Consider the following 27,669-nt stretch of genomic DNA (forward strand, 5'->3'; position numbering starts at 1 on the left):
GTTTTGTCTCTATAATCGTAGGATAATAGAATCAAGGATTCTAGAGATGGAAAACAACCCCTTTAGTTTACAGATTAAAAAAAAAGAAAAGCGAGCCATCTGGAGTTCTACTGGATGTAGAACCTACATTTTTCTGACTGACTCGATGCTATTATGTGACAGATGTAACATGACTGAATCGCTCACTGAAATAAAGAACATACTGTATATGTTAAATGATTCTCAGATCCAAGTTGGGTTTTGTTGTTGTTTTGTTTGTGTGTTTATTTTTAATTTGATTCAGTATCAGGATGAGAAAATCAGAACTCACATTTGAGTGCCTACTATACGTGGCATGTGCTAGGAAATCTCATATCCCTAATCTTGTATAATCCTTACCGTATCTTGTAAGGTAAGTAATGTCCCCATTTTAAAAATAAGGAAGATGAATCAGTAAGAGTAAATAATTTGAATGACCGTTTGACCTCAAGGGCAGCAGATTCCAACATAGGTATATTGGATTTCCAAAGGCTATTTTTTCTATGATAAACATAAATTAGGTGACTATGCTCTCTTAAGCTCTAATATTTCCACCATTTGTTCTTGATGAAAAAGTAGTCTATACATAATGATGGTTTTTGCAGAAGAAATATTTTGATTGTTTTTGAGCTCTGCCACTTGAAGATGTACAGGTGTCAAACTTCATCTGCTATATTGGTTCTTAATATTGTAAAAGTTAAATGAAAAAAAAAACTCACTTAAAATAGTAATCTGTAATATCTTATATCTTGTGACAGTATAGATTTCTGTTAAGCCCATAACTGAAATGTCTGAATTTTTTATATCTCATTTTAATCTTGAAAATTGTGTAATTGATAAGATTTCAGGTCTTCAGGTGGCAGTGAATACAAATACTTCCTACTACTGATTGATCCAATGAGTAAATGCTGTATGAGCCACCCTGGAAAGTACCACACAGATTTAGATCAAGTCTACTACTTTTTAAATTCCAGGGATTGTCAGCGCTTAAAATATGTCTAAGGCATAAGCGGAAGGAAAGGGAGAGTAGGAGGCAGAAAAGAAGACATGGCATATCGTGAGAAAAAATAGAATCCTTCCCACAATTGTTTTATTCAGATCCTTCTGAACAGCGAAAAGACCCTGGAATCTGGAGGTAATCCAGTAGTCAGCAGTTAAGAATAATGGTCAGATGATTCCAGATTGTATGTTCCAAGCACAATTTTCCTCCTCATTAACACAATGTGTGTTAAAATTGACAAATGTATATCCTAAAACTTGAATGGCCAATATATATCTGTCTAAATTACTTATTACTCTATCGTTGAGCATTTTCTAAAGGACTTTGTATCTGAAAACAGCCCTACCTCTAGAGGTAAGAGCAGCAAAGCTGAAAAAAGTAAGTAGTAAATTATAATTGGTGCCAGAATATTCTCTTGCTCCTAGTTCTTCCATATCCTTTCCACATTACTGAAATTCATACAAACTTTAGTATTGCAACTAGGAGCATTTAAAAGTTGTGAGTAGTTTTTTCCAAATTTTGGAGGAGAAGCACAGGGTTTTAGCATCCTTACAGATGATACGCTTTCTTCTTACTGTTTAATCGTATGAACAGTTTTATTTCCCTAACACAATTGATATTAATACATTTTGCCCTAAACTTTTCCTTATAGAAGCTAGCAGCTGAATCTGTTTAACTATATATTTCTGTTTTGAATAGGACTTAAAGGGAAGAAGAATCAATTTAGAAAATGTCTGAAAAGAATGAAGGTTTATACTACCAGATATTAAAACATATTACGATACTTTTAAATCAGTGGTCCTGATGCACGCTGAGAAAGCATGATGGAATGGAGAAGAAATAACATAAACAGCCAAGCATATAAGAGTATTTTGTATATAAAAGGTAGCATTTCAATTCTGGAAAAACAATTGCTTATTCAATAAATGGTCCTGGGGCAGCTGGAGGAAAATGATAGTGGAGTTTTAGGATTGACAAATGTAGAGAAGTTAAGCTATATGATACCAAAGAAAATATGTGACTCTTGTAAAATCTTGAGTTGGGAAAAGAAAAACTGAATTGGGAAAAAACTATAAGGGAAAAGGATTGGTAGACCAAAAATTTTTTTAATGTAAGTGAAAATTGTTTAATCATCTTAGAGCAGTCAAGATCAAAGTTTTAAAAAATTAAAATCTGTGCTTTTTAAACACCATAAAGTAAGAAGGCAAATGACAAACTGGGGGAGGTATTTGCAACATTTATGATAGACAAAGGTCCTGTAAAATTAAAAATGAATATTTCCCTTGAAAAATGAGCAATGGATATGCACAGCAGTTTACAAAAGGAGAAATCAAAATAGAATATGAATCAAAGAAACCCAGCTGAAAATAATGAATATTTTCTTTTCCAATTTGCAAATATTAAAAAGAATTTTTGAGAAGAGCATGGGGAAATGAATTACTCATGCACTGGTAACCTTTTCTGAAGAGAAATTTAGCAATGTGTATTAAAAGCCTTAAGTGTGTATTTCTTTAACTTAATAGTTCGTTTTATATATTCATAGATGGTGACACAGACCATCCATATTACGTGGAAGACATTTATTCTTTTTAGATGCCCAGCATTTGAACCCCCTTCCTCTTGTAGTGTCCCCCACTAAGCGAGTCTTGTTGGAGTATTTATTTTAGTTGTCTGAGTACCTCCTACCTACCTTCATAGAATGTATATTCTGTAAAGAAGGGGGTTTTGTTCCCTATTGTGTCTCCAGTGTCCAGAATTGGGCATAGCTCATGGTAGGTGCCCAATATAAAAGAACCTGAGTGCCAGGTATTTTTCAGCTTCCCTTGCAGCTAGGTTGTGAGCAAGTAGCTTGGATGCTGTTTGTTAGATGTATGTGTGCTAGATTTGGGCTCAGGAATAAACCTGTAAAAGTCAGGACCTGAAGAGGATTCTTAGCGAGCCGTAGAAGTTGTAGGAAGATAAGGTCCCTGGCAAAAGGCAGTGCGACAAGCTGCAGTGTGATGCTCACCAGTGGCTGGGGCAGTTCGTGCATCAGACTGGTTCTCTGGAAGGGTTTCAGGCCTTGCTCCTCTCTACATAGATCAGAGGCTGGTTCTCCAGCTTCCCTGATGATTACGTGAGCTACCTAATATTAATTTCTTAAAGTTTTATTCTTTAATTTAAAAATTTGAAACGTATGTACAAAAGAGTATGTAAAATAACTGTCGTGTTTAACTTCCAGATTAAAAAATCAGCTAGAATCAGTACCTTAGAAGCCTCCTGTTTATCCTTCACTGATTATATTTTTCCTCCCACCCTCACAGGGTACCGCTATCTTGATTTCTTATTAATTACTATTTTCTTTATAGTTTTATCACACATGCATCTGTCTCTAAACAATATATTATTTGGTTTTTGAATCAGAGCATGTGTTTTCTTTCATGACTTAATTCTTTTAGTTAACATTATGTTTTTTAGATTCACACATTACTTGTATTCAGCTGGTGTGCACTTGCATGGCTGTACCTGTGTTTACTTGGTGTTTATTCTGTTTGGTTAGTTTCTGTGCTGCCCAGTTATTAAATATTTTGAAAATCATCCCTGGATGCATTCATCTGATGTGTGTCCTGTGTAATATTCTATTGTGTGAATTTACGGCAATTTCCGTATCTATTCCACTATGCATGAATATTTGAATGCTTCACGGTTTTCTTGGGTTGTAAGCAATGCTACATTGAGCATTCCTGGTAACATATCTCCTGTTATACATGCAGCAGAACATGTACACTCCCTAGGGCATATACCAAGGAATGGAATGCTGGGTTGCCTGGTGCACACATCTCCACATTTACTTGGGAATGTCAGTGTTGCCAAAATATTTGTATCAATCTACACTACCACCAGCCCCCTCCTTGCTCCACATCCTTGACAACATTTGATGCCACCTGGCCTTAAAGTTTTTGCCAATCCAGTGAGTGTGACATGATATTTCATTGTGGTTTTTGTTTACTTTCCATGATTACAGTGGAATGTATTTTCATAGCCTTATGAAATGTTTGTGTTTTCTCTTCTGTAAAAATGCTGGTTCCTGTCTTTTGCTCATTTGTCTATTGAGTTGTCTTTTACTGATTTATAGGAATACTTTAATTATATAGTTGTATGAGTTGAATATGCCTTCTTAGTTTGTAGCTTATCTTTGCACTTTCTTGATGATTATCCTTTGTTTAACAGAAGGTTTTAATTTTAATATAATTTCAGTCTTTTCCTTAACGCTTTGTGCTTTCTGCATCTTAAGAAATCTTTCCCATTATGGAGATCATAAAGTCTCCTGTATTGTCTTCTAAATGATTTTTGGTTTTGCCTTCCATGTTTAAATCTTTTTTTCTTAAATCTGAATTTTTTATTTGGTTGGTTTAAGGTAGGGATCCAATTTCATTATATTTTCAGTGTGGATAACCAGTTGTTCTTGTGTCGTATATTAAATAGTCCCCTCTTTCCCTACTAACATGCAAACTCAGTCTGTTACACATCAAGTTTCCATGTATGTGTGGTCTGTTTCTAAGTTCTTTATTCTGTGCAGTTTGTCTGTTTATTTATTCTTGTGACAGAACCTCAGTATCTAAATTACAATGGCTTTACTAGAAGTCTAAATGTTGGGTGGTAAAAGCCCCATCCCCACCCTATCTTGTTCTTGTTCTTCAGGAATAGTTTGGTTATTTAGGGCCTTTTGTTCTTTTGTATGAATTTTCTTTACTCTTTTTCAATAATAGTAAAATATATAAAACATTTAATTTGCCATTTTAACCAGGTGACTGTACAGTTCGGTGGCATTAATTACATTCACAATGTTGTGCAGTGTTACCACTATCTAGTTCCAAAACTCTTCACTGCTCCAAACAGAAACTCTCCCTCCTTCCTTACCCCAGTCCCTGCTAACTTCTAATCATTCTGTCTTTATGTATTTGCATTTTCCTAGATATTTCATATAAATGGAATCATACAATATTTGTCTTTTTGAGTCTGGCTTATTTTATTTAGCATAATATTTTCAAGGTTCGCTGTGTTGCAGTATGTATCAGAACTTCCTTCCTTTTTATGGTGAATACGATTACACTGTATGCATATACCACATTTTGTTTATCCGTTCATCTGTTGTTGGGACACTTGGGTTGTTGCCACCTTTTGTGTATTGTGAATAGTCCTGATATGAATATTGGCATACAAGTATCTGAGCCCCTATTTTTTATTCTTTTGGGTACCTAGGAGTGGAATTCCTGGGTCAAATGGTTATTCTACATTCAACTTTTAGAACTGCTAAATTGTTTTCCACAGTGCTTCCTCATTTGTATAAACTTTAGAATCAGATTGTCAAATAAAGTACCATATTGAGATTTTATGTTACTGTACTCAATCCTAGATCATTTGAGGGTGATAAACATGTTACGAAATTGAGACTTCAAATCCAGGTGTATGTCTCTCTATGCCGGACTTTTTGATGTCTTTCAATAGAGTTTTATAGTATCTTCATAGGGATCTTGTATATCTTTTGTTGGGTTTATTCTTGGCTTCTTTGTATTTTTTATTGTTTTTTAAAAACTAAATTTCTTTAAAAAAATTAAATTTCTTGATTGTTGCTGGTGTTTTGAAATGCAGTTGACTTGAATATTTTTGATTCTGGCAAGCTTTCTTATATTAATTTTCAAAATTCATCTGTTAATTATATTTTTATTTTCTATATAGAGTCATGTAATCTACAGATGATGACAGTTTTGTTTCTTGCATCTCAATCTTTATTCCTTTTTATTTCCTTTTCTTTACTACACTGGTGGACCTGAAGTACAGTGTTAAATAGAAGCCAATTTTTCTTGGTCCTAATCTCAGAGTGATTGTTTTCAACTATTAACCATTAAGTTTGATGATTGCTTTAGGGTTTTGCTTGTTTGTTTGTTTGTAGATGGCCTTTTTCAAATTAATGACATGCCCTTTTACCCGATTTTCAATTTATGAATGTTGAGTTTTCAAGAGTGATTTTTTTGCATCATACTGAGATAATTGTTTTTTCTTCTTTGATCTCTTAATATGATGACTTATACAAAAAATAAGTAATATTTGTAATATTAAACCAATGTTCCATTCCTTGGATTAAGTACAAGTTAGTGTAATATATTACCCTTTTTATACATCACTGGATCCTAGTTACTAATTACTTTTTTAGCAATTTTACATCTATGTTCAAAAGTGGATTGGGTAGTGTTCCTTCTTTTATATTCTGGAATAGATTTTTTGGAAGATTGAATTACTTGTTCTTTGAGTGTTTGTAAGAACTCATCTTTAAAGCCATCTGGGTTTGGTACTTTGTGGAGGAGGTTTTAAATCTCTGATTCAATCTATTTAAAGCTGTGGGATTATTCACATTTTCCATTTTTTCTTGAGTCAAGTTTCCTTACTCCCACCTCCAGCCCCAGGAGTCTATCCATTTCATTTAGGTTTTAAAATTTATTGGCATAAACTCAAGTTGTTCATAATACTATTTATTCTTTGTAGTAGCTATAGATATGGCCCGTTTTTCATTCCTAGAATTGTCAAGTGGTGCCTTCCTTTCCTCCCCGCCATCCACCTTGAATAGTCTTGCCACATGTTTATCAGCCTTCAGAAACACCAATTTTTGGTCTACTTGATCCTCTCTGTTGTGTTTTTAAATTTTTCATTAATATCTGCTCCTTCTTATTTCTTCCTACTTTCTATGGGTTTATTATGCTGTTATTTCTTGAATTTCTGACATTGGATGCTCAACTCATTCTTTTTGAGCCTTTTTAATTCTTTAATGTAAGTATATAAAGCTATACATTTTCTTCTAAGTACCTCTTTAGCTGTATTCCTCAAGTTTTGATAAGCAGTATTTTGTCATTTTAGTTCTAATATTTTATACTTTCCATGATTATTTATTATTTGACCCATAAGTTGTTTAGGAAAATAATTTAAATTTCTAACAATATGCTATTTTTATAGTTACCTTTCTGTTATTAATGTCTAAATTGTGTTAATATTCAGAGAGTGTGGTCTCTACTTATCTAATACCAGTCCTTTGGAATATGTTGAGGCTTGCTTTAAGGACTAGCATGTAATCAGTTTTCATAAATATACTCTTTGTTCTCATTAAGAATATGTATTCTAATTATATATGTGCATATACATGCATGTATATGTATATATATACACAAACACTTCACGGGAGTGTTTTATATGTGTGCATTTTATTAATCTTGCTAGTTGTGTTCAAATCTCCTGTATCCTTTTTTTATTATTTTACTTCCTGTTCTATCAATTACTGTAACAGGTATTAAAATTAAAAAACTCCCACTCTAACTGTAGATTTGTTAGTTTCCCCTTATGATCCTGTCAGATTTTACTTTATATATATATCTTTAGGCTACCTTTTTGGGTGTATATGAATTCAGAATTGTTATAGCTTTCTGCTTAATAGAACATTTTATAATTTTGTAATGCTCCTCTATCTGTAGTAATGTTATTTGCCTTAAAATCTATTTTGCTGGTGTTAATATGGCTACACTAGTTTTCTTTTGGTTAGTATTTGCATGGCATATCTTCTGATGGAAACTTGGTGTATCTTTATATTTTAGATATGTCTTATAACCTGAAAATAGCTGGATTTTATTTTTATCTAGTCTGACATATCTAGAGAGTTTAGCCTATTTCTACTGAAAGTAATTCTGATACACTTTTTTCATCAGATGTGTTTTATATTTGCCCCCCTTCATTTCTCCTCCTCCTCCTTCTTTAACTTTGTCATTTTGAAAATGTTTTGGGTTTTTTGTTATCTTTCCATTTTTTTCTCTTTGCTTGTATAGAAATTAGGTGATTTATTTCTAGTCATCTAGTAGATACTCTATTTCAGCACGGATGCTTCACAAAGTTCCAAGTGAATAATTTTACTTCTTTCCACAGGGTTCAAATACTTCACAAGCTTTCAAATCTGAGCACCCTCTTCTCTAGTTAGTCCTAACCTGTACCCCGCAGCCCCCGCCTTAAATTAGGCATCAGAAAAAGCTTAGCCTTTTTTATGTTTAACTCTACCCACACACTTTACCAGTATCTTGTCACACTATTGCTTGTTGCATTTCAGATGTTTAATTTTGATCATTTGTCTTTTGCCAGAAGTACAACATCTATTAGAATTTCTTAAAGTGAGGGTCTGTTATTGGCCAGCTGTCTCAGTTTTTGTTTGAAAATGTCTTTATTTTACCTCGGTTCTTAAAAGATATTTTTACTGAGTATAGAATTCTAGGTGGACCGTTACTTTCATTAAGCACATTGGCTAATATGATTTATTCTTGAGTTGTTGCTAATGAGAAGTCAGTCATTAGTTGCCATTCATTTGGAGATGATCTTTCTTTTCTCTGGCAGCTTTTAAGAGTGTATCTTTTTCTTTGATATACAGTTTTACTATGATGTATCTAGGTATGGATTTCTGTTTATTTACCCTGCTTGGAATTTGTTAGGACTTCCTAGATCTCAGGATTGATGACTTTCAACAATTTTGCAAAACTCTCAGGCTTTGTCTCTTCAAATATTGCCTCTTCCTCATTCTCCCTATTACATCCTAATGCAATTCTGATTAGACTTAGTTCTTCCCTCTCTTCCTCCATGTCTCTTCTTTTGTATATATTCCATCTCTCTGGGCTATGTTTCTGGATGAATCAGTTCACTAGTTCTCTTTTTTTAGGGTGACCTTGACAAAAGCAGTTTTAGTGGAATGAGTCTGGATTGATTAGTCTGGACTGATGAAATAATGAGAGGTGAAGCAATGAAGACTTCTACTATAGTTAACTCAGTATGGAAATTTTGTTGTGAAGGGAGCAGAGAAATAAGAGAAAGAGTTATGGGAGAGTTGGGTTTTTTTTTTTTTTAAAGATGAGTTATACTAAGGCATGTTTAGGTATTGATAGGAGTGATCTGGTAGAGAAGGAAACTTGATGATGTAGAATAGAAGGGATAATTTAGGAGTGAAATTGCTGAGAAAGTAAGAAGGAAACTGAAAGAAGACTGGAGCACAATGACTAAAGGCAAGAAGAACTTTGGAGGGATAGCAGGTACCATATAGCACAGAATCATAAGGATTTTAGACTATCCTGAGAGCAGCAGGGAAGCATTGAAGGGACTTAAGCAGAATAGTAACAGGATCCATTTTCATACTATTTCTGTTGTAATGGTGTATGCGTGAGACTTCTAGAGCCTGATGCCATTAAACTTTAGAATCAAGCAATTATAATCTCCCTTTCTTAACAGTTATTTACTTAGCCATGTAATATGGTTTCCTCAGTCAGACATGAGTGGAAGTTTCCTTGGAATTAATATGATGGTTTTCTGCTGTGTGTGTGAGAGAGAGAGAGAAAATGTGCGTGTGAGTCAGAGAGTGTGTTTGAGAGAGAGAGAGAGAGAGACAGAGGCGTAGACAGACCTGGTAGCCAAGATACTATTTTAAAAATTTAACTAACATAGCAATGAGGAAATTAACTCTGTTTAGCATGTTAATAATTTATGCATCATATGGTCTTAGAAATTCTTAAACTGACATCTTTTACAACTAGCTATTTTTGAGTTATTTTATAGATTCTAAGTAATCATGATAGATTTATGTAAGGATTTGTTTTAAACCCTAAGTTTTAAAACTTAACATAAAGAAAATTATTATTCTAATTTTTCTTTTCATCATAAATATCAGAATGTACTATTCTGTTTATGTTATCAGCTTCTTTAGAGATTATTCAGATTCTGAGTTGTCATTTTGACTAGCTAAATTTATCTTGATCCTTAGATTCTATATTTAATGAATATCTAACACTATGCTTGCACATAGTAGGCACTCAAAAAATATGTTTAGTGAATCAAGGTATGTGATACAGTGCTCTTAATTATACTTTAAGTTTCCTTTCTTAACTCCTTCCCTTCACCCAAAGTATATTGCCCTTTTTTGATACTCCTTTTCTTCCTGGCTTCACATTCTTCAGTATTCTGCTGTAATGTTATTGTTTTGCTATTTTCTCCTTCTTGAAATTCCTTGTAAGGTTTAACTACCCTGAGTCTTTTCTTGAGACTCACGTACTTGCTATTTTGTATTCTAACCCTTATTGTTTGCCCACTTTCTCTTAGAAAATGTCTCTCTTCCCCTTCTCTCTCTTTTTTTTTTTTTTTTGCGGTACGAGGTCCTCTCACTGTTGTGGCCTCTCCCGTTGCGGAGCACAGGCTCTGGACGCGCAGGCTCAGTGGCCATGGCTCACGGGCCCAGCCGCTCCGCGGCATGTGGGACCTTCCCGGACCGGGGAACGAACCCGTGTCCCCTGCATCGGCAGGCGGACTCTCAACCACTGCGCCACCAGGGAAGCCCCTCCCCTTCTCTTTTGATCTATCTTTATTTCTGTTGAAAAAGTCATCTTTGAGGCTGTTTATGGTTTTGTCTTTTGTACTATTTCCATTGCAGTTTTCCCATCCTGAGGAACTATTTAGCTGTTACTTTGTAATTAATAAACATAATTTTATGTATTCTGTGTTTTTAGTCTATTGAAGACAATGAAGTATATTTGCCTAATGATGAGATTTGGACCTATGAGATTGATAGTGGGTTGTGGTAAGTAACTTTAAATTGCAGAATGTCCAGTCTTAATATCTGTTATAACTGCTGTCATAGCCCACAGGGAGTCTGAGACCATACTTAGAACGTGCTGCAACATTATATTGTCTCCCTTTCCTTTTCTTTCAATGCTTTATTCTCTCTGGCTGTTTCTTTCCCCAACTTGCTTCCTCTCTCCATTCTTTGTCCTCTACTATTCCTCTCAAGACTAAGGATGTTTCTGAAGACTTTGCTTTGTTCTACTAACTAATTCCCAATTCTGGTGACATGTGAAGATTTTGTAACTTTTTTTTCCCCAGTAGGTTGAAAAATCTTTACCATGGATCTTCTTACAGGTTTTACAGTATTGGCTACCATTACATCTTAATTGTAATTGTCAGTGACAGTTTTCATTGAAAAAGTACTCATGGAATTCAAAGGGAATTTTAATTTGCTTTTCTGGAAAGTTATGGAATTCCACGTTATTCTTGCTGCAGGACGATGCACCTCATGGAAGGAGAACTCCCTACCTCCATGTCAGGAAGTTGCGGTGCTTGCCTTAATGGAAAGCTATACGTTTTTGGAGGATATGATGACAAAGGATACAGCAATCGAGTAATTTCTTTTTTCAATTCAGGAGCGCAGAAAAATGTAATGTTTAATGTGTCACTTCATCTCACAAGTTTACGAATGTATTTTACAAAGAAAACATATGTAGAAAAGCTTGAGCTTATGATGATAAGGTTTTAAACATAGGGTGAAAATGCAGCATCGTGCTCCTCTCTTCTGCCATGTCTTTCTGCTTCAGAATTAACTACGTATTTAGTTGATATTCATAGGGCAAGAGCATGATGGGAAAAGATCCATTTCAGTATTTTTCATATTATCATTTTTGCTTCTAAAACATAGTCCCATTTTCATTAACTCTACAATTCAAATTTTTACCTTTTAAAAATCAGAAAGTAATATTATTAATTTTGGATCACATATCCCTGTGACATATGTTTAATTTTCCAATGTCTTGTCTGCTAATGGTGTTCTCCTCTTTTAAAAGCTTTATTTTGTTAATTTGCGAACAAGAGATGGAACCTATGTTTGGGAAAAAATCACCAACTTTGAAGGTCAACCACCCACACCACGTGATAAACTTTCCTGCTGGGTATATAAAGACAGGTAATGCAGCAAGGCCATCTCATTAACTGCACTCAAGTAAGGATTACAGCTTGTGACCAAAATAGAGAAAACTTGAAAGTCTGAAATTTTTTTCAAGATAGTTACAAACTTGTTTTGACACTGATGTTAAAGGCAGTTTTGAACCCTGGATAAGAGCCAGGTCATAAGAGTAAACATGGTGGAAGCAGCTATTTGGTTTTTAAAAACTCGTCACTTTTTAAATTTTCTGAATCGTTAATACAGTTACATGGTTCAAAAATCAAAACCATATTAAAAAGGATACAATGAAAAGTCTGGCTCCCACTCCTGTCCCCATCCATCCTGTTCCCACCCTCCACATGCACAATTAGCTACTTTTATTAATATCTTTTGTATTTTTATAGCAGTGGTTCTCAAACTTGTCTGCCATAGAAATAATCTGGGGATCTTTTAAAAGCTCTGAAGCCCAGGTGATACCCCAGAACTAATCAAATTACAATCACTGGGGGTATGATTTTTTTAAGCTCCTCAGGTGATTCCAAGTGCAGGCAAGTTTGGGAACAACTGTGATCCCTGTGACTTTATGCAGATAGAAGCAAATACATAGGTACGTGCTCTTCTCTTCCTCCTCCTTACACAAATATCGGTGTACTCCGTACACTATTCTGCACCCTGCTGCTTCCTTTTTTTTTTTTGAGGGGGCCATGCCACACGGCATATGGGAATTGTAGTTCCCCGACCAGGGATCTAACCCACACGCCCTGCATTGGAAGTGCGGTGTCTTAACCACTGGACTTCTTTTAGTCAACAGTATACCATGGGGAACTTTCATCTTTCTGTATCTCTAGTTAGAAAGCTTGATTTTGTTTTTGTTTTTACAGCTGCATAGTATTCTCCTGTGTGGATATACCAAGTTTATTTAACCTTTCCCATACAGATGGCACAACACTTAGATTAAATGAATATCTTTGTGTATATATACATATGATTGCAGATCTATTTGTTGGATAAAATTCCAGAATTTGATTTCTGGTCAAAGGGTAATACATTTGTAATTGTGATAAATGTTTATTTTGCTAGGGTTGCTGTAACAGAGTTCTATAAACTGAATAATTTAAACAACAGAAATGTATTGTCTCATAGTTCTGGAGGCTAGCAGTCTGAGATCAAGGTGTCAGCAGGGTTGGTTCATTCTCTTGGTTTTGAGAAAGAATCTGGTTGATGCTTGTCCCCAGCTTCTGGTGATTTGTTGGCAACCTTTGGTGTGTTGAAGCAACACTCTGATCTCTGCCTTCATAGTCACATAGCATTCTCTCTGTGTGCTTGTCTGTCTCCAAATTTTCCCTTTTTGTAAGAATACCAGTCATATTGGATTAGGACCTACCCTCATGACTTCATTTTAACTTGATTGCCTCTATAAGGACCCTGTCTCTAAATAAGGTCACATTCTTTTTTAATTATTCTTATGTTTTTATTTCTAGAAAATATAATTGTTTTGCCTTCTTAATTGCAGTAATTCCTACTCTGCTTTTGTCAATATTCAGTTTATTTTAAAAAATCTCTTTAAACTGCAGAGGACACTTACAATAATTAAGATGGAGGGTGTTAAGTTTTAAAAGACAATCAGTTTAAATAATACACATTTATATTTTGAATACAAAAGGCAGACCTTAAAATTTGACAAAATATTTTATAATTCTCAAAAAGCATATCAGAATTCCACAGGGTAAGAAATAAGATTATCTTGGTCATGAAAAGGTACATAGATCAAAATACTCTCTAGAATATGAGAATTTGGAAAGGAGAATCTTAAACCTTTGAATTGTGGATTAATCAGATTTAAATAGAAACCAACTGTGATTATACTGTTGTTGATTTCTCTGACCCTACAAATTGATAACCATTAGTACTCTGCTTTGAGTAGCCAATAATGTCACATTCTAAATGCAGGGGATTAGGACTTCTACATATGAATTTTGTGGGGGACACAATTCAATCCATAACATTGGATTTTGCCAGCTTTTTCTCCAATAAAGTTGTGCTGTTTTGTGTTGTCAGTAATGGAGTGCCTCTTTGTCCACAGCCTTGCCAAGAATTTGCAGGCAAACTTAGATGTTTTGGGCCAAATTGATAGGTGAGATGTGATGCCTCAGTCTTATTTTAATTTTCATATATTTAAGGGCAATTTTTATTGCTTTTTCTCTGAACTAAAAAATAAATCCTTTGCTAATTATTTTTTATTTGATTGTTGGCATTTATAATCTTGACTTCTAGGAGTTATTTATTTATAAAGAGATTAGTGTTTGACTGTGACATATGAAAATATTTTTTCCAGGTTGTCATTTATCTTTTGACTTTGCATAAAGTGTGTTTTGCATGTATTAAACAGCTTCTTAAAGCTGTTATTTAGGTAAATTTATCAATAATTTCTTTTCTGGCTTCTTGACTTTGAGTCAATGCAAAGGTTTTTTCCACTCCAAGATCATAAACTAATTCTCACATATTTTCCTCTAGTACTTTTGTTATTTTTAAAAACATGGGAGGGATTCCCTGGAGGTCCAGTGATTAGGACTCCACACTTTCACTGCTGAGGGCATGGGTTTGATCCCTGGTCGGGGAACTAAGATCCTGCAAACCGTGTGGCACAGCCAAAAAAAAAGAACCAGTAAAAACCTGTGAATGGTATGAGATATGAATCCAAGTTTATCCTTTATTATTTAGTTTTTAAATTTTATAACTGGTGGTTTGTACCTCTTCATCCCTTCACTATTTCACCCATCCCCCACCCTTCCCCTCTAGCAACCACTAGTTCGTTCTCTGTATCTGTTTTTTCATATTTGTTCTTTGTTTTGATTTTTACATTCTACACATAAGTGAAAACATGCAGTATTTGTTTTTCTCTGATTTATTTCACTTAGCATAATATCCTCTGAGTCCATCCATGTTATCACAAATGGCAAAATTTCATTCCTTTTTATGGCTGAGTAATATTTCTTTGTGTGTGTGTGTGTGTGTGTGTGTGTACATACATACACACCACATCTTCTTTATCCATTCATCTGTTGATGGACACAGGTTGCTTCCATATCTTGGCTATTGTAAATAATGCTGCAGTGAACATTGGGTGTATATATCTTTTTGAATAAGTGTTTTCATTTTATTTGGTTAAATAGGAGTGGCATTGCTGGATAGTCTGGTAGTTCTATTTTTAATTTTTTGAGGAACCTCCATACTGTTTTCTATAGTGGTTGTATCAATTTACATTCCCACCAACAATGCATGAAGTTTTCCTTTTCTCCACATCTGTGCCAACACATGTTATTTCTTGTCCTTTTGATAATAGCCATTCTGACAGGTATAAGGTGACATCTCATTGTGGTTTGGGTTTGCATTTCCCTGACAATTAGTGATACTGAGCATCTTTTCATGTGCCTGTTGGACATCTGTATGTGTTCTTTGGAAAAATGGCTATTTAGGTCTTTCCCCCATTTTTTAACTGGGTTGTTTTTTTTTAACTGATGCTGAGTTGTTTGAGTTCTTTATATATTTTCTATATTAGTGCCTAGTGGACATATCTTTTCCCATTCAGTAGGTTGCCTTTTTGTTTTATTGATGGTTTCTTTTGCTGTGCAAAAGCTTTTTAGTTTGTTGTGGTCCCATTTGCTTATTTTTGCTTTTGTTGCCCTTGCCAGAGGAGACAGATCCAAAAAAATATTGCTAAGGCTGATTTCAAAGAGTGTACTGCCTAAGTTTTCTTCTAAGGGTTTTATAGTATCAAGTCTTATGCTTAAGTCTTTAATGCATTTTGAGTTTATTTTTGTATATAGTATGAGAAAATGGTCTACTTTCATTCTTTTATAAGTAGCTGTAAGTTTTCCCAACATCACTTATTGAAGAGACTGTCTTTTCTCTGTTGTATATTCTTATGTTGTAGATTAACTGAGCATACGTGCATGGGTTTACTTCTGGGCTCTCTATTCTGTTTCATTGATCTATGTGTCTATTTTTGTACCAGTACCTTACTGTTTTTATTACTGTAGCTTTGTAGTATAGTTTGAAACCAGGGACCATGATACATTTAGCTTTGTTCTTCTTTCTCAAGATTATTTTGGCTATTTGGAGTCTTTTGTGGTTCCATAAAAATTTTAGGATTATTTGTTCTAGCTCTGTGAAAAAAATGCCATCAGTATTTTGATAAGGATTGCATTGAATCTGTAGATTGCTTTGGGTAGTATGAACATTTTAACAATATTAATTCTTCCAATCCATGAACATGAAATATCTTTCCACTTATTCATGTCATCGTCAATATCTTTCATCAGTGCCTTATAGTTTTCAGAGTACAGGTCTTTCACCTTTTTGGTTAAATTTATTCCTAGGTATTTTATTCGTTTTGATGCAATTGTAAATGGAATTATTTTCTTGATTTCTGTCTCTGATAGTTCATTATTACTGTATAGAAATGCAACCGATTTATGTCTATTAATTTTGTGTCCTGTAACTTTATTGAATTCGTTTATTAGTTTTTATAGTTTTTTGGTGGACTCTTTAGAGTATTCTATATATACAATCATGTCATCTGCAAATAGTGACAGTTTTATTCCTTCCCTTCCAATTTGGATGCTTTTTATTTCTTTTTCTTCTCTGATTGCTGTGGCTAGGATTTCCAATATTATGTTAAGTAAAAAAGGGGGCATCCTTGTATTGTTCCTGATCTTAGAGGAAATGCTTTCAGCTTTTCACCATTGACTATGATGTTTGCTGTGTGTTTGTCAAAAATGGCCTTTATTGTTGATGTGTGTTCCTTCTCTACCCACTTTGTTGAGAGTTTTTGTCATGAATCGATGTTGGATTTTGTCAAATGCTTTTTCTGTAGCTATTGAGTTGATTGCGTGATTTTTATCCTTCATTTTGTTAATATGGTGTGTCATGTTGATTGATTTGTGGATACTGAACCATTCTTGCATTCCTGGGATAAATCCCACTTGATCATTGTGTATGATCCTTTTAACGTATTGTTGAATTCAGTTTGCTAGTGTTTTGTTGAAGATTTGTGTATCTATGTTCACCAGGGATATTAGCCTGTAAGTTTCTTTTTTTGTAGTGTCTTTTTCTGATTTTGGTATCAAGGTAATGCTGGCCTTGTAGAATGGGTTTGGAAACTTTCTCTCCTCTTCAATTTTTTTGGAATAGTTTGAGAAGGATAGGTGTTAAATCTTCTTTGAAGGTATGATAGAATTCATTTGTGAAGCCATCTGGTCCTGGACTTTTGTTTTTTGGGAGTATTTTTGATTACTGATCAATTTTATTGCTAGTAGTCAGTCTGTTCAGATTTTCTATTTCTTCCTCATTCAGTCTTGGGAGATTGTATGTTTGTAGGAGTTTATCCAGTTCTAGGTTGTTCATTTTTTTGGCTTATAATTGTTCATAGTAATCTCTTATGATTTGTATTTCTGTGGTATTGGTTGTAACTTCTCTTTTATTTCTGATTTTATTTATTTGGGTCTTCTCTCTTTCTTTATTGATGAGTCTGACTAAAAATTTTTCAATTTTGTGTATCTTTACAAAGAACCAGCTCTTATTTTCATTGATCTTTTCTATTAGTTTTTTAAATCTCTATTTTATTTATTTCTTCTCTGATCTTTGTTATTTCTTTCCTTCTGCTGACTTTGGGCCTTGTTTGTTCTTCTTTTTCTAATTCTTTTAGGTGGATCATATGGTAATTCTATGGTCAACATTTTTTTTAAGTTAATTTAATTTATTTTTTATTTATTTATTTTTGGCTGTGTTGGCTCTTCATTGCTGCGTGCGGGCTTTCTCTAGTTGTGGCGAGCGGGGGCTACTCTTCGTTGTGGTGCATGGGGTGCTTGTTGTGGTGGCTTCTCTTGTTGTGGAGCACAGGCTCTAGGCGCATGGGCTTCAGTAGTTGTGGCTCATGGGCTCTAAAGCGCAGGCTCAGTAGTTGTGGTGCACGGGCTTAGTTGCTCTGATGCATGTGGGATCTTCCTGGACCAGGGCTTGAGCCTGTGTCCCCTGCATTGGCAGGTGGATTCTTAACCACTGCGCCACCAGGAAAGCCCCTACGTTCAACATTTTGAGGAGAACCAAACTGTTTTCCACAGTAACAATGCCATGTTATATTCCCACTATAAAGGTTCCAATTTTCTACATTCTCACCAACTCTTGCTATTTTCTTTTGTTTGTTTGTTTTATAATTGCCATTGTAATGGGTGTGAAGTGATATCCATTGTGGTTTTTTTTTTTTTTTCCCCACCACAAGGGAGTCCTTTAATAGAGACGGGCGGACAGGGGACACAGCTCGGCCCTGCACCTGCAGTGCGGCAGCTCCTCCCCCACCTGGCGTGGCCCCAGGGTGGACACGGGAGAGGTGTGGTTTTAAAAAACACAGCGAGACCAATTCTTCACTTTCACAGAGAAGGGGAACTTGGGGGAGCCGAGTCCGAGCCCCGCCTCCAGCAGGAGGGAGCTTGCTGCCCGCCCCCCATCTGCACACAGCCAGGGCAGGAGCCCCCGGCTGCAGAGACCCAGCCACCCTACATCTGTCAGCGTTTCTACGCTACGTACACTGTTGTGCTGTAGAGGCCCCAACCCCAGTGTCAGCCTGAAGCCTCAGGTGGGAGGAGGGACTCCCCCAGCCCCTGCCACCATTGTGGTTTTGATTTGTGTTTCCCCAGTGACTGATGATGTTGACCATCTTTTCCTGGGCTTGTTGGCCATTTGTATATCTTCTTTGGAGAAATATCTAGTCCTTTGCCCATTTTTAAAAAATTGGATTGTTTTATCTTTTTGTTATTGAGTTGTAGGAATTCTTTACATATTCTGGATAGTAAACCCTTATCAGATATATGCAGTTTTCTTGTTGTGTTTTTGTCTGGCTTCAGTTTCAGGATAATGCTGGCCTCATTGAATGAGTTAGGAAGTGTTCCCTCCTTCTCAGTATTTTTAAATGTTTGAGAAGGGTTGGTATTAATTCTTCTTGAAATATTTGATAGAATTCACCACTGAAGCCATCTGGTCCTGGGCTTTTCTTTGTTGGGAGGTTTTAGGATTACTGATTCAGTCTCTTTACTTACTATATGTTTATTCAGATTTTTTATTTCTTCATGAGCCCCTTTTGGAAGTATGTGTCTTTCCAGGAATTTTTCTATTTCATCTAGTTTATACAGTCTGTTGGTATGCAGTTTTTTGGTATTCTCTGATGATACTTTTTATTTCTGTCTGTTATTTTTGGCTGTGTTGGGTCTTTGTTGCTGCATGTGGGCTTTCTCTAGTTGAAACTAGTCTCTAGTTTCAGTGTCCCCCTGTCACTCCTAATTTTAGTAATTTGAGTTTTCTCTACTTTTGTTTTAGTCAACCTAGCTAAAGGTTTGTCAATTTTGTTGATATTTTCAAAGACCCAACTTTTGGTTTTGTTGTTTCTCTCTATTGTTTTTCTATTCACCATTTTGCTTATTTCCCCTTTAATTTTTATTATTTCCTTCTGTTATCTCTGGGTTTAGTTTGCTTCTCTTTCTAGTTCCTTGATATGTATGGTTATATTATTGATATGAGATCTTTCTTTTTAAATTTGTGGGCATTTATAGCTATAAGATTCCCTCTGAGCACCACCTTCACAGTATTCCATAAGTTTTGTTTTATTCTGTTTGCATTTTCAGTCATTTCAAGGTAATTTCTAATTTCCCTTGTGATGTTTTTTACTCATTGGGTTGACAGATTTTTTTCTTTCTTTCAGCACTTTAATGACTTTATTACATTGCCTTTGGGCCTCCATTTTTCTGGTGAGAAATTCACTTATTTGTATTTATCCAGCTTGGAGTGTGCTGAGCTTCTGGGGTTGGTGGATATATATCTTTCATCAGTTTTAGGAAGTTCTTATTAATTAACAAATATTTCTTCTACCCATTTATTTGTCTCTTTTCCTTCTGGGACTCCTATTATATACACATTAGATCATATGATATTGTTATACAGAGCTTGGGCTCCCTTCCCCGCCCCCGACTCTTTCATTCTCTTTGTTTTAATTTGGATACTTTTTTTTACCAGTTGACTTATCTTCAAGTTCACTGATCTTTTCAATTGCTATGTCCAGTTTCCTGTTATGACTATGTAATGAATTTCTTTATTTCTGACATCTTATTTTCCAATTTTTTGCATTTTCATTTCACTCTTTTTCATGGTTCCATGTCTCTGCCAAAATTACCTAGTTCTTCCTGCACATTGTCCACCTTTTACAGACTGGTCTGTTACTATTTCTACCATAGTTATTTTAAAGGCCATGTCTAATAATTCTAATATCTGGGCCACCTTGGAGTCAGCTTATATTGACTCTTTCCTCTCCTGATCATAGGTCACTTTTTTTGCCTTTTCTTATACCTTGTAATTTCTTCATCATTTGACAGACATTCTGTATGAAAGAACAGTAAAGTTGGGAATAAACAATATTTCTTTCCAGAAAAGGACATGCCCTTTTTTTCCTTTTTCAGGTTGCTAGAGTGGGATTTAAGTCAGTCTAATCTATAGTTGATCTGTGTCTGGGCTTTGTTGCAGCTTTAGTTTGATTCAGTTTAACCACCAGCTTCAAATGTTCTCATGCAGGACCAAGACTTTCCTTTGCTACAGCCCCATGTTTGAGCACTAGAGATTGTCTAGAGATTTTGAACAGTGCTTCACAGCTGAGTACCTACTTCTCAGAACTGTGGGAGATCTCTCCTTGTTTCATAGCCTACTTGTGTTGCTAGGGAGTTCTCTTTGCTCTCCAATCCCACTTTATACTTTCTGTACCTTGAGAGATCTCTTTCAGCACTGCCCCTCCCCCCCTGGCCTTTTGAGGGCAGCCACCCTGTATGCTATAACGGCTTGGCATGCCTCTGAGGTGTTTCTGTCAGATCTCCTGCCCAGATCCCAAACTTTAGAGTTGATAGCTCAGATTGCCTCAAGGAGAGTTGCTCAGCTCTTCTCTGCTTCCAGCTGTTGGTGACTGACCCTGAGCCCTCCCTGAAGACTACGTGAAAAAGTTGTTCAGTAGGTTCAAGCTCCCTCTGTGGTTGAGTTTCTTAAGATTCTAATTTGCTATGCCAGCCTACATGTGACTGTTAAAATTTTGGGTGGCTTCTTTTACAAACCCAATCTGTGCTGGATTCTTTCTCCTCCTGCTGTTACATCAGGTATGAAAGCAGCCATGGGCCTCTTCTCTCCTACTGAGAGCTTATCACTTTCTGGAATTAGTTCATTTAGGTCTCTTTGCTCCCATAGCTCTTTGATTTTTTTTTTTTTAACTATGGTTTTGTAGTTTATATGGCTTGTTTAGGTTGTGACGGAAATGATGTCTTCCAACTTTCTGTGAACAGACTGAAAGTAGAACTCCTAAAGTGTGTGCTTTGTTTTGTTTTTCAGATTAATATATTTTGGTGGCTATGGGTGTAGGAGACACAATGAACTCCAAGATTGTTTTGATGTTCATGATGCGTCTTGGGTAAGAGAGTAATCCCTGTTTACATTTTCCTCTAAGTTAGTGTCACGTTACAGTCTTCAGAAATAATGAACCCAGTTTTTCTCATTTTAATTTGCTGTAATTGATATTATGAAAAAAATTGTATTTTCTCTCTTTTGAATTTGGATTCAGTTGCAGGAAGTTCTCTCACCTAATTATATCAGCCTTCATGGCTACTGGCAGAGTAGTGTCTTTTCTGATGCCATTAATCACTTATAGCTGCTTCTGTTAGAAAACTAGTGGCTTTAGCACAACTTGGAAAAACTTTGTTCTTAGGTAACCGCAGTGGCTGTTGCTGACATACACCTCCTTTTAGGTACGTCCACCAGAACTATTCATAGCTCAGTCTGGCTTCTGTATGAGAGTGAGTAAGTTGGTAGTCATATTACTTTTTCTATTTATTCTTACTGGTTAGAGAATAAATTATTATTAAGGAAAGAACTCATGACTTATAAAAATGAAATCTTTTAAACGATAACTTTAAAAACCATTGATCTCACCACCAAGATACACAGTAACTCTTCAGTTTTACCTTCTAGTAGAATGTATTATTATTATACATTATTAATGTAAAGGTATATGTACAGTTCATGTATATCTCTTTGTATATAGGTATTTAAAAATTCTCCATAGTCTTTATTTAGACTATGTGTGAAATTAATACATGCTAATTAATAAAACTGAATGGTTTTTAAGTGTTAAAAATGGTTTACATGGTTTTTGAGTTTTTAAAATGAAATATCTTTAAAGTTTTGCTACTTACAGTATTACTGATAATTTTTAGTAATATAACTTCCCATTAATTATGTCTGCTCATCAGTGAAGTCTCTCATTTTTTTCTCCTCTAGTACAGTTAGGCTAATGATCATGTCCTAAAGTTTATGGTGTACAGGGAGATTTTTTCATTTAGATTCTAAACTAAATAAATTATGTAGTTTATTTGGCTTGTTTGACAAGTCCTGACAAAAATGAATGACATATTCCTGACATATAACATAAAACTGGTACAGAGGTAAGCTAGAATAGTGGTAGAGGATTTCAGCAATGCAGAAGATGCTAAATACAGTCTAACTGCTAAATCTTTGCCTTGCCAATAGTTTCGTCTTCCTAGAAGGCAAGAGAGTGAGCATAAGTTTGATGCATAAGAACAAGGTGCTTGGTTAAGTAGAATTGATTGGAATTTTTTGGAAAAAGGAATCATTGTTCCCTAAAGTTTCTAACAGCAATGATTAGGAATTCTGAACCTGTACTTTAGGAAAAGAGATTTCCAAATGTAAATATCATTCTGTTCTCGGCAATTTTAAAAGAGATATTCCTTTGAGAGAAGTGGAAGATTGTCAACAAGCAAAGTTATGACTCATGCAAGCAATACTACGAGAAGGAAAGTTGCCAGGTGATGCTGCTATGGCGTAGGGACCACACTTTGTGAGCCACTGGTATATGCATTAGCTTTACGACTGTGGTTACACTGGTGTATGCGTTAGCTTTATGACTATGGTCACACTTAACTCTATTTCTGTAAAAGTGCCTATTATTTCACCAGTAAATATGCAGTGAAACTATAATACTAATCTAAAAATTATAAAAGCTTTTAAAAATATTTTTAAAATCTCTTTTTTAGGAAGAGCAGATATTCTGGGGATGGCATAATGATGTTCACATATTTGACACAAAGACACAGAGTTGGCTTCAACCAGAAATTAAAGTAAGTATTGTAAAAAGTCACCTTTATGTTTGTATACTCATTAATACTTTTAAAATCTATTTCTTTTACTGAGTTATTGGATTTCAGTAATTGAGTTTGTTATCATATACAAAGGGGTTCTCTTATGAGAACTGTTATTAGTACTTTTTTTAATCACATATTTTTCTCCAGGCTAAACTAAGGTTTTCTAGAAAAATCTAAAGAGGCGCCGTCATCATTCTTTACCCACACGTGTAATGCCCTGATTTAATGAAGTCTCTTTTAAAAAGTCCTTGTGTAACAAAGTCCATGATTTTAAAAAGCCCATGTTTCATAAACCCTCGAAATCTTAATACTCTTTCATCTGCTAGTGAGCAAACACAAATTCACATTAGTTTACGCCATTAAAAAATTCTCACATAGCTGGGAAGTATATTTTGAAGTGGCTCACACAGTGGAAGAGCTACAGGGACCAGGACCTTAGGAACTGGAGCCAGTTATCCAACACCATCACAATATTTGCATCTCTCTGTTGGCTTCTCCCTGCTTCTCTGTGTGCTAGCTTTATTCTGTCTACTGCAGACTGTCCAGCTCATTTAGAAGGGAATATGGCCCTGGCTACACCAGCAGATCTTTCTATTGGTGCTGTATTCTGTCAATGTTTATATCTTTGTCCTAGAAAAGGACTCTGGCTCTACTTAGGCATGTTCCTACTCTATATGAGTCCCTGCTGCCAAGGGGATGACTGGCCAGGTCTGAGTCTCAGGTCTGTCCCTAGGGGAGCAAGGTATTGTGATTGGTCAGCTCAAGGGAATTGTGCAGAATACAATGCTGAACAGGCAAAACCAAATTTCTGTCCACTAACATGCACATATGACTAAATCTCCTTGCAGTTCAGCTTCTGTAGATGGTAGTGAGGGAGGTTCTGTGCAAAATAGCAGGTGTTACAAGGTTTGACCCTTCTCAGCATCCTCTTTTTCCAAGCAGTGCTTTTCAGGTTTTCAGTGCTCTTCTGTTCTCTTCTAATTTTGGAACTGATCAACTATCAGTCGATCATATTTGTTGATTGAATTTTCCTGCAGTCAGCATTTTAATGTTAAGATTTATGTATTAATGAAATAAAAGCATCTTATCTCTGTTAAAATAATTTCGTATCAGCAAGCAGGTGGAGAGAAATATTATTGAGACTGGATCTACTGAAACTCATCCTGGATCTCTTTCAGGCCTCTTAACGCTCTGCTCCCTTAGAGAATAAGCAAGAGTCTGGAGCTACTGCAGGCATATTTTTAGAATGTACTCCTTGGGATAAGTGAACTGAGGTAGCTTATAATTAGTTCTTTGGACTTCAGGTCTTTCTGTTGTGACTCCTTCTCTCTCTCCTTACCTTAATCCGTACCCCTTCCTCCCTTCTGCACCAACAGCCTAACGGGCACTGACACTCTTTCAGTTAGTGTTTAACAGTATTTTCACTGTGATTTCTCTGATTATTTCTTCAAATAAGTTCTTACATTGTTTATATTATATCTGAAGGTTTTTCTGATGTGGGTGCAGCTAGAATTTGTTCCCTTTATTTTTTAGAGACATTCTTAAATTAATTAATTGTTCCTAAATATCTGCAGCAAAAGGAAAGGTAACATGGTAGAGTGTTAGAGTTATTGCTGTTGAAGTTGAAGAAACTGGTTGAAAAGAACTGTGTACTTTTAGATAAGCCATATAATGTCATCTGTTAAATGGAAAGTTGAAAGTGTTTTCCTACATGGGACCTATAACCCTATGAGAACAGTAGAATATAATAGTGGTCTTTGGGTTATTTTCAGTATTTCAAATGACCTAATAAGCACTGTGCATTATTTATGCAGTTAGCCACACAGGCTAATGCAAATGCCATTACTTTGTTTTTGTTTGGACTGGTATGAACTCAGTTTATTCAGAAGCTTTGGTTGGATATTAAATGTATTTCATAAATAAAAAAGGAGAAAGTCAATATTTATTTCATAATGAATGTGTATATAGTAGAAGAATTTTTCCAGAATTTCAGATCAGGGATGGGACAATAAAACTTTTGTTTTGTTGGAAGTATTGGGAACTGCAACACAAATGGTTCTTTCTCATTTATGGTTCTCTCTCATTTATTTAAGTGTTATATAGGTAATATCTGAATTATTTCTTACCATTTTGACCTCATAATTATTCAAGTAAAAAATTCTAGGAGGTTATGATATTGGATGTAGTGCTTAAATTTCCTGTGCCCACATTTGGTAGCCAATGAGCTGAAAATGTTGGGTTCTTTCAGAACTTGGAATTAAATATATACACAGAAGTACCCACCATGAACACATGGAAATTATGCAGAAAATTCTTCCTTCAAATCTTATTCATTAATCTACCCATTATACCCTCTCTTTTCCCACCAACCCCAAACTTCTCTGAAGAAAAGTTCTGCTATATTTATTCAAAGTAAAGTATAAAGAAGTATTATCAGTTAATGTGAAGAGTTTTAATAAGAGATAAACACTGGCTTAAGCCAAGAATGAAGTTCTTATTGTGGAATTTGAAGCATCAAGAGTTTTGGGGGGGGCAGATTGATTTCTTTTTAAGTCTCTGAGATCATCACACAGTGTACTGCTCACTCATATTAATATTAACTCTGTGTGTGTGTGTCTCTGTGTGTGTGTGAGAGTGAGAAAGAGAGAGGGAGAGAAAAGAGAGAGGAAAAGGGAGGAAAAGAGGGGGTGGGATGGGCAAGGGAGAGACAGAAAATGTTTTTAAATATTTATATATATATATATATATATATATATATTTTTTTTTTTTTTTTTTTTTTTTTTTTTCCCCGGTACGCGGGCCTCTCACTGCTGTGGCCTCTCCCGTTGCGGAGCACAGGCTCCGGAAGCGCAGACTCAGTGGCCATGGCTCACGGGCCCAGCCGCTCCGCGGCATGTGGGATCTTCCCAGACCGGGGCACGAACCTGTGTCCCCTGCATCAGCAGGCGGACTCTCAACCACTGCGCCACCAGGGAAGCCCTAAATATTTATATTTTAAGCTAAAATTTATGTGAAAATTTTTTTCTTTTTTTTATACATTTACTTATTTATTTTGGCTGCGTTGGGTCTTCCTTGCTGTGTGCGGGTTTTCTCTAGTTGGGGCGAGCGGGGGCTACTCTTCGTTGCAGTGCACGGGCTCCTCACTGTGGTCTTCTCATTGCGGTGGCTTCTCTTGTTGCGGAGCACGGGCTCTAGGCGCCCGGGCTCAGTAGTTGTGGCGCATGGGCTTAGTTGCTCCATGGCATGTGGGATTTTCCCGGACCAGGGCTTGAACCCATGTCCCCTGCACTGGCAGGCGGATTCCCAACCCCTGCACCACCAGGGAAGTCCCTATGTGAAATCTTATTTTGCCAAATAGTGTCAGGCATTTAAGAAAAACACTTTAAAAAGTAAAGATCAGGGACTTCCCTGGTGGTCCAGTGGTTAAGAATCTGCCTTCTAATGAAGGGCACGTGGGTTCAATCCCTGGTTTGCTGTGGGGCAGCTAAGCCCTCACACCACAACTACTGAGCCCGCATGCCTCAACTAGAGAGCCCGTGTGCCACAATAAAAGATACTACATGCTGCAAATAAGACCCAACACAGCCAAAAAAAATAAAATAAAATAATTAAAAAAAAATAAATCAGTCAATATTGTAAAAAAAAGTAAAAATCAGGGTGAATAAATGTAATTCCTTAAGAGTAGTATTTGTCTATAATTATTACTATTGAGAACGAACTTTTGCATTAAGGTTTTGAATTAAGTTACATAGGTAATGGTAACTTAGCAGTCAAGTATTTCTCATACTGAGCATAGGAATGTGACTTCATTATAGATGTTTCAAGCCTTTGCTCTCCATTTTCTGATCTCTGCTTGCAGGGTGGTGTTCCACCGCAGCCACGAGCCGCGCATACGTGTGCAGTTCTCGGAAATAAGGGCTATATCTTTGGCGGACGAGTTTTGGTTAGTGTTTTTTATGGAAATGGTCTTTAATCTTTGATGCTTCTTACAAAAATTGATCCTTTGATTTTGTGGAATAGCTGAACATTCAAATAGTCTAGAGATTAAAATGTCATTCAATAATGACTTTTTAAAATCTTCTATTCCCTAAACGGACCATACATGAGTAATCACAGGTGATTATAAATCATATTTTAATGGGGGAGAATCCTTCACTTCAGTGATTTATCAGAAAAGTTTAATTTCTTATTATCTAAATCTTGTTAGTTTAAACTCATTTTTTCCCTTCCCCCCTTTACACATTAATTTGCTAAATCTTGTTAGTTTAAACTCATTTTTTCCCTTCCCCCTTTACACATTAATTTGCTAATTTTATTAATGCTTAGCATTGTTTCCCAATATATAAACTTCTGATGTTAAGTAAAATAGAGTTAATCCATTTTTAATCTGAATTTATTTTAAAACCAAAATTTTAGCCCATGAAATATGTAAAACACTGACTAATTTCATACACTTTTATTTTAGCAAACTAGGATGAATGATTTGCACTATCTAAACTTAGATACCTGGACCTGGTCTGGAAGGTAAGTTCGAAATTTAAGTATGTTTTAATCTGTAGGCATTTTTGTGTGTGGGGTGTGTGTGTGTGTGTGTGTGTGTGTGTGTGTCTGCCTGCACAGACGTGTGCACACATGCATGGTATAACCCAAAC

The 27,669-nt window shown here is 35.6% G+C and overlaps 1 protein-coding gene across 3 annotated transcripts in view; it reads left to right on the forward strand.

The window, feature by feature from the left end:
* Positions 1-27,669, forward strand: part of KLHDC1 (kelch domain containing 1) — a 47,023-nt gene that overhangs the window by 928 nt on the left and 18,426 nt on the right. Inside the window, exons 2-10 of one of the 3 annotated variants that reach the window (XM_049706895.1) lie at positions 1,718-1,903; positions 10,573-10,643; positions 11,123-11,240; positions 11,680-11,798; positions 13,861-13,911; positions 21,192-21,270; positions 22,910-22,993; positions 26,877-26,960; positions 27,483-27,541. In XM_049706895.1, the coding sequence (XP_049562852.1) occupies positions 11,127-11,240; positions 11,680-11,798; positions 13,861-13,911; positions 21,192-21,270; positions 22,910-22,993; positions 26,877-26,960; positions 27,483-27,541 (590 nt within the window). In that variant the 5' untranslated portion in view covers positions 1,718-1,903; positions 10,573-10,643; positions 11,123-11,126. The remainder of the gene's footprint in view (positions 1-1,717; positions 1,904-10,572; positions 10,644-11,122; positions 11,241-11,679; positions 11,799-13,860; positions 13,912-21,191; positions 21,271-22,909; positions 22,994-26,876; positions 26,961-27,482; positions 27,542-27,669) is intronic. The other 2 variants (XM_049706894.1, XM_004270028.3) reach the window with 2 other exon arrangements.

This window comes from Orcinus orca, chromosome 2 (genome assembly GCF_937001465.1).
Source record: "Orcinus orca chromosome 2, mOrcOrc1.1, whole genome shotgun sequence".
Classification (NCBI taxonomy): Eukaryota; Metazoa; Chordata; class Mammalia; order Artiodactyla; family Delphinidae; genus Orcinus; species Orcinus orca.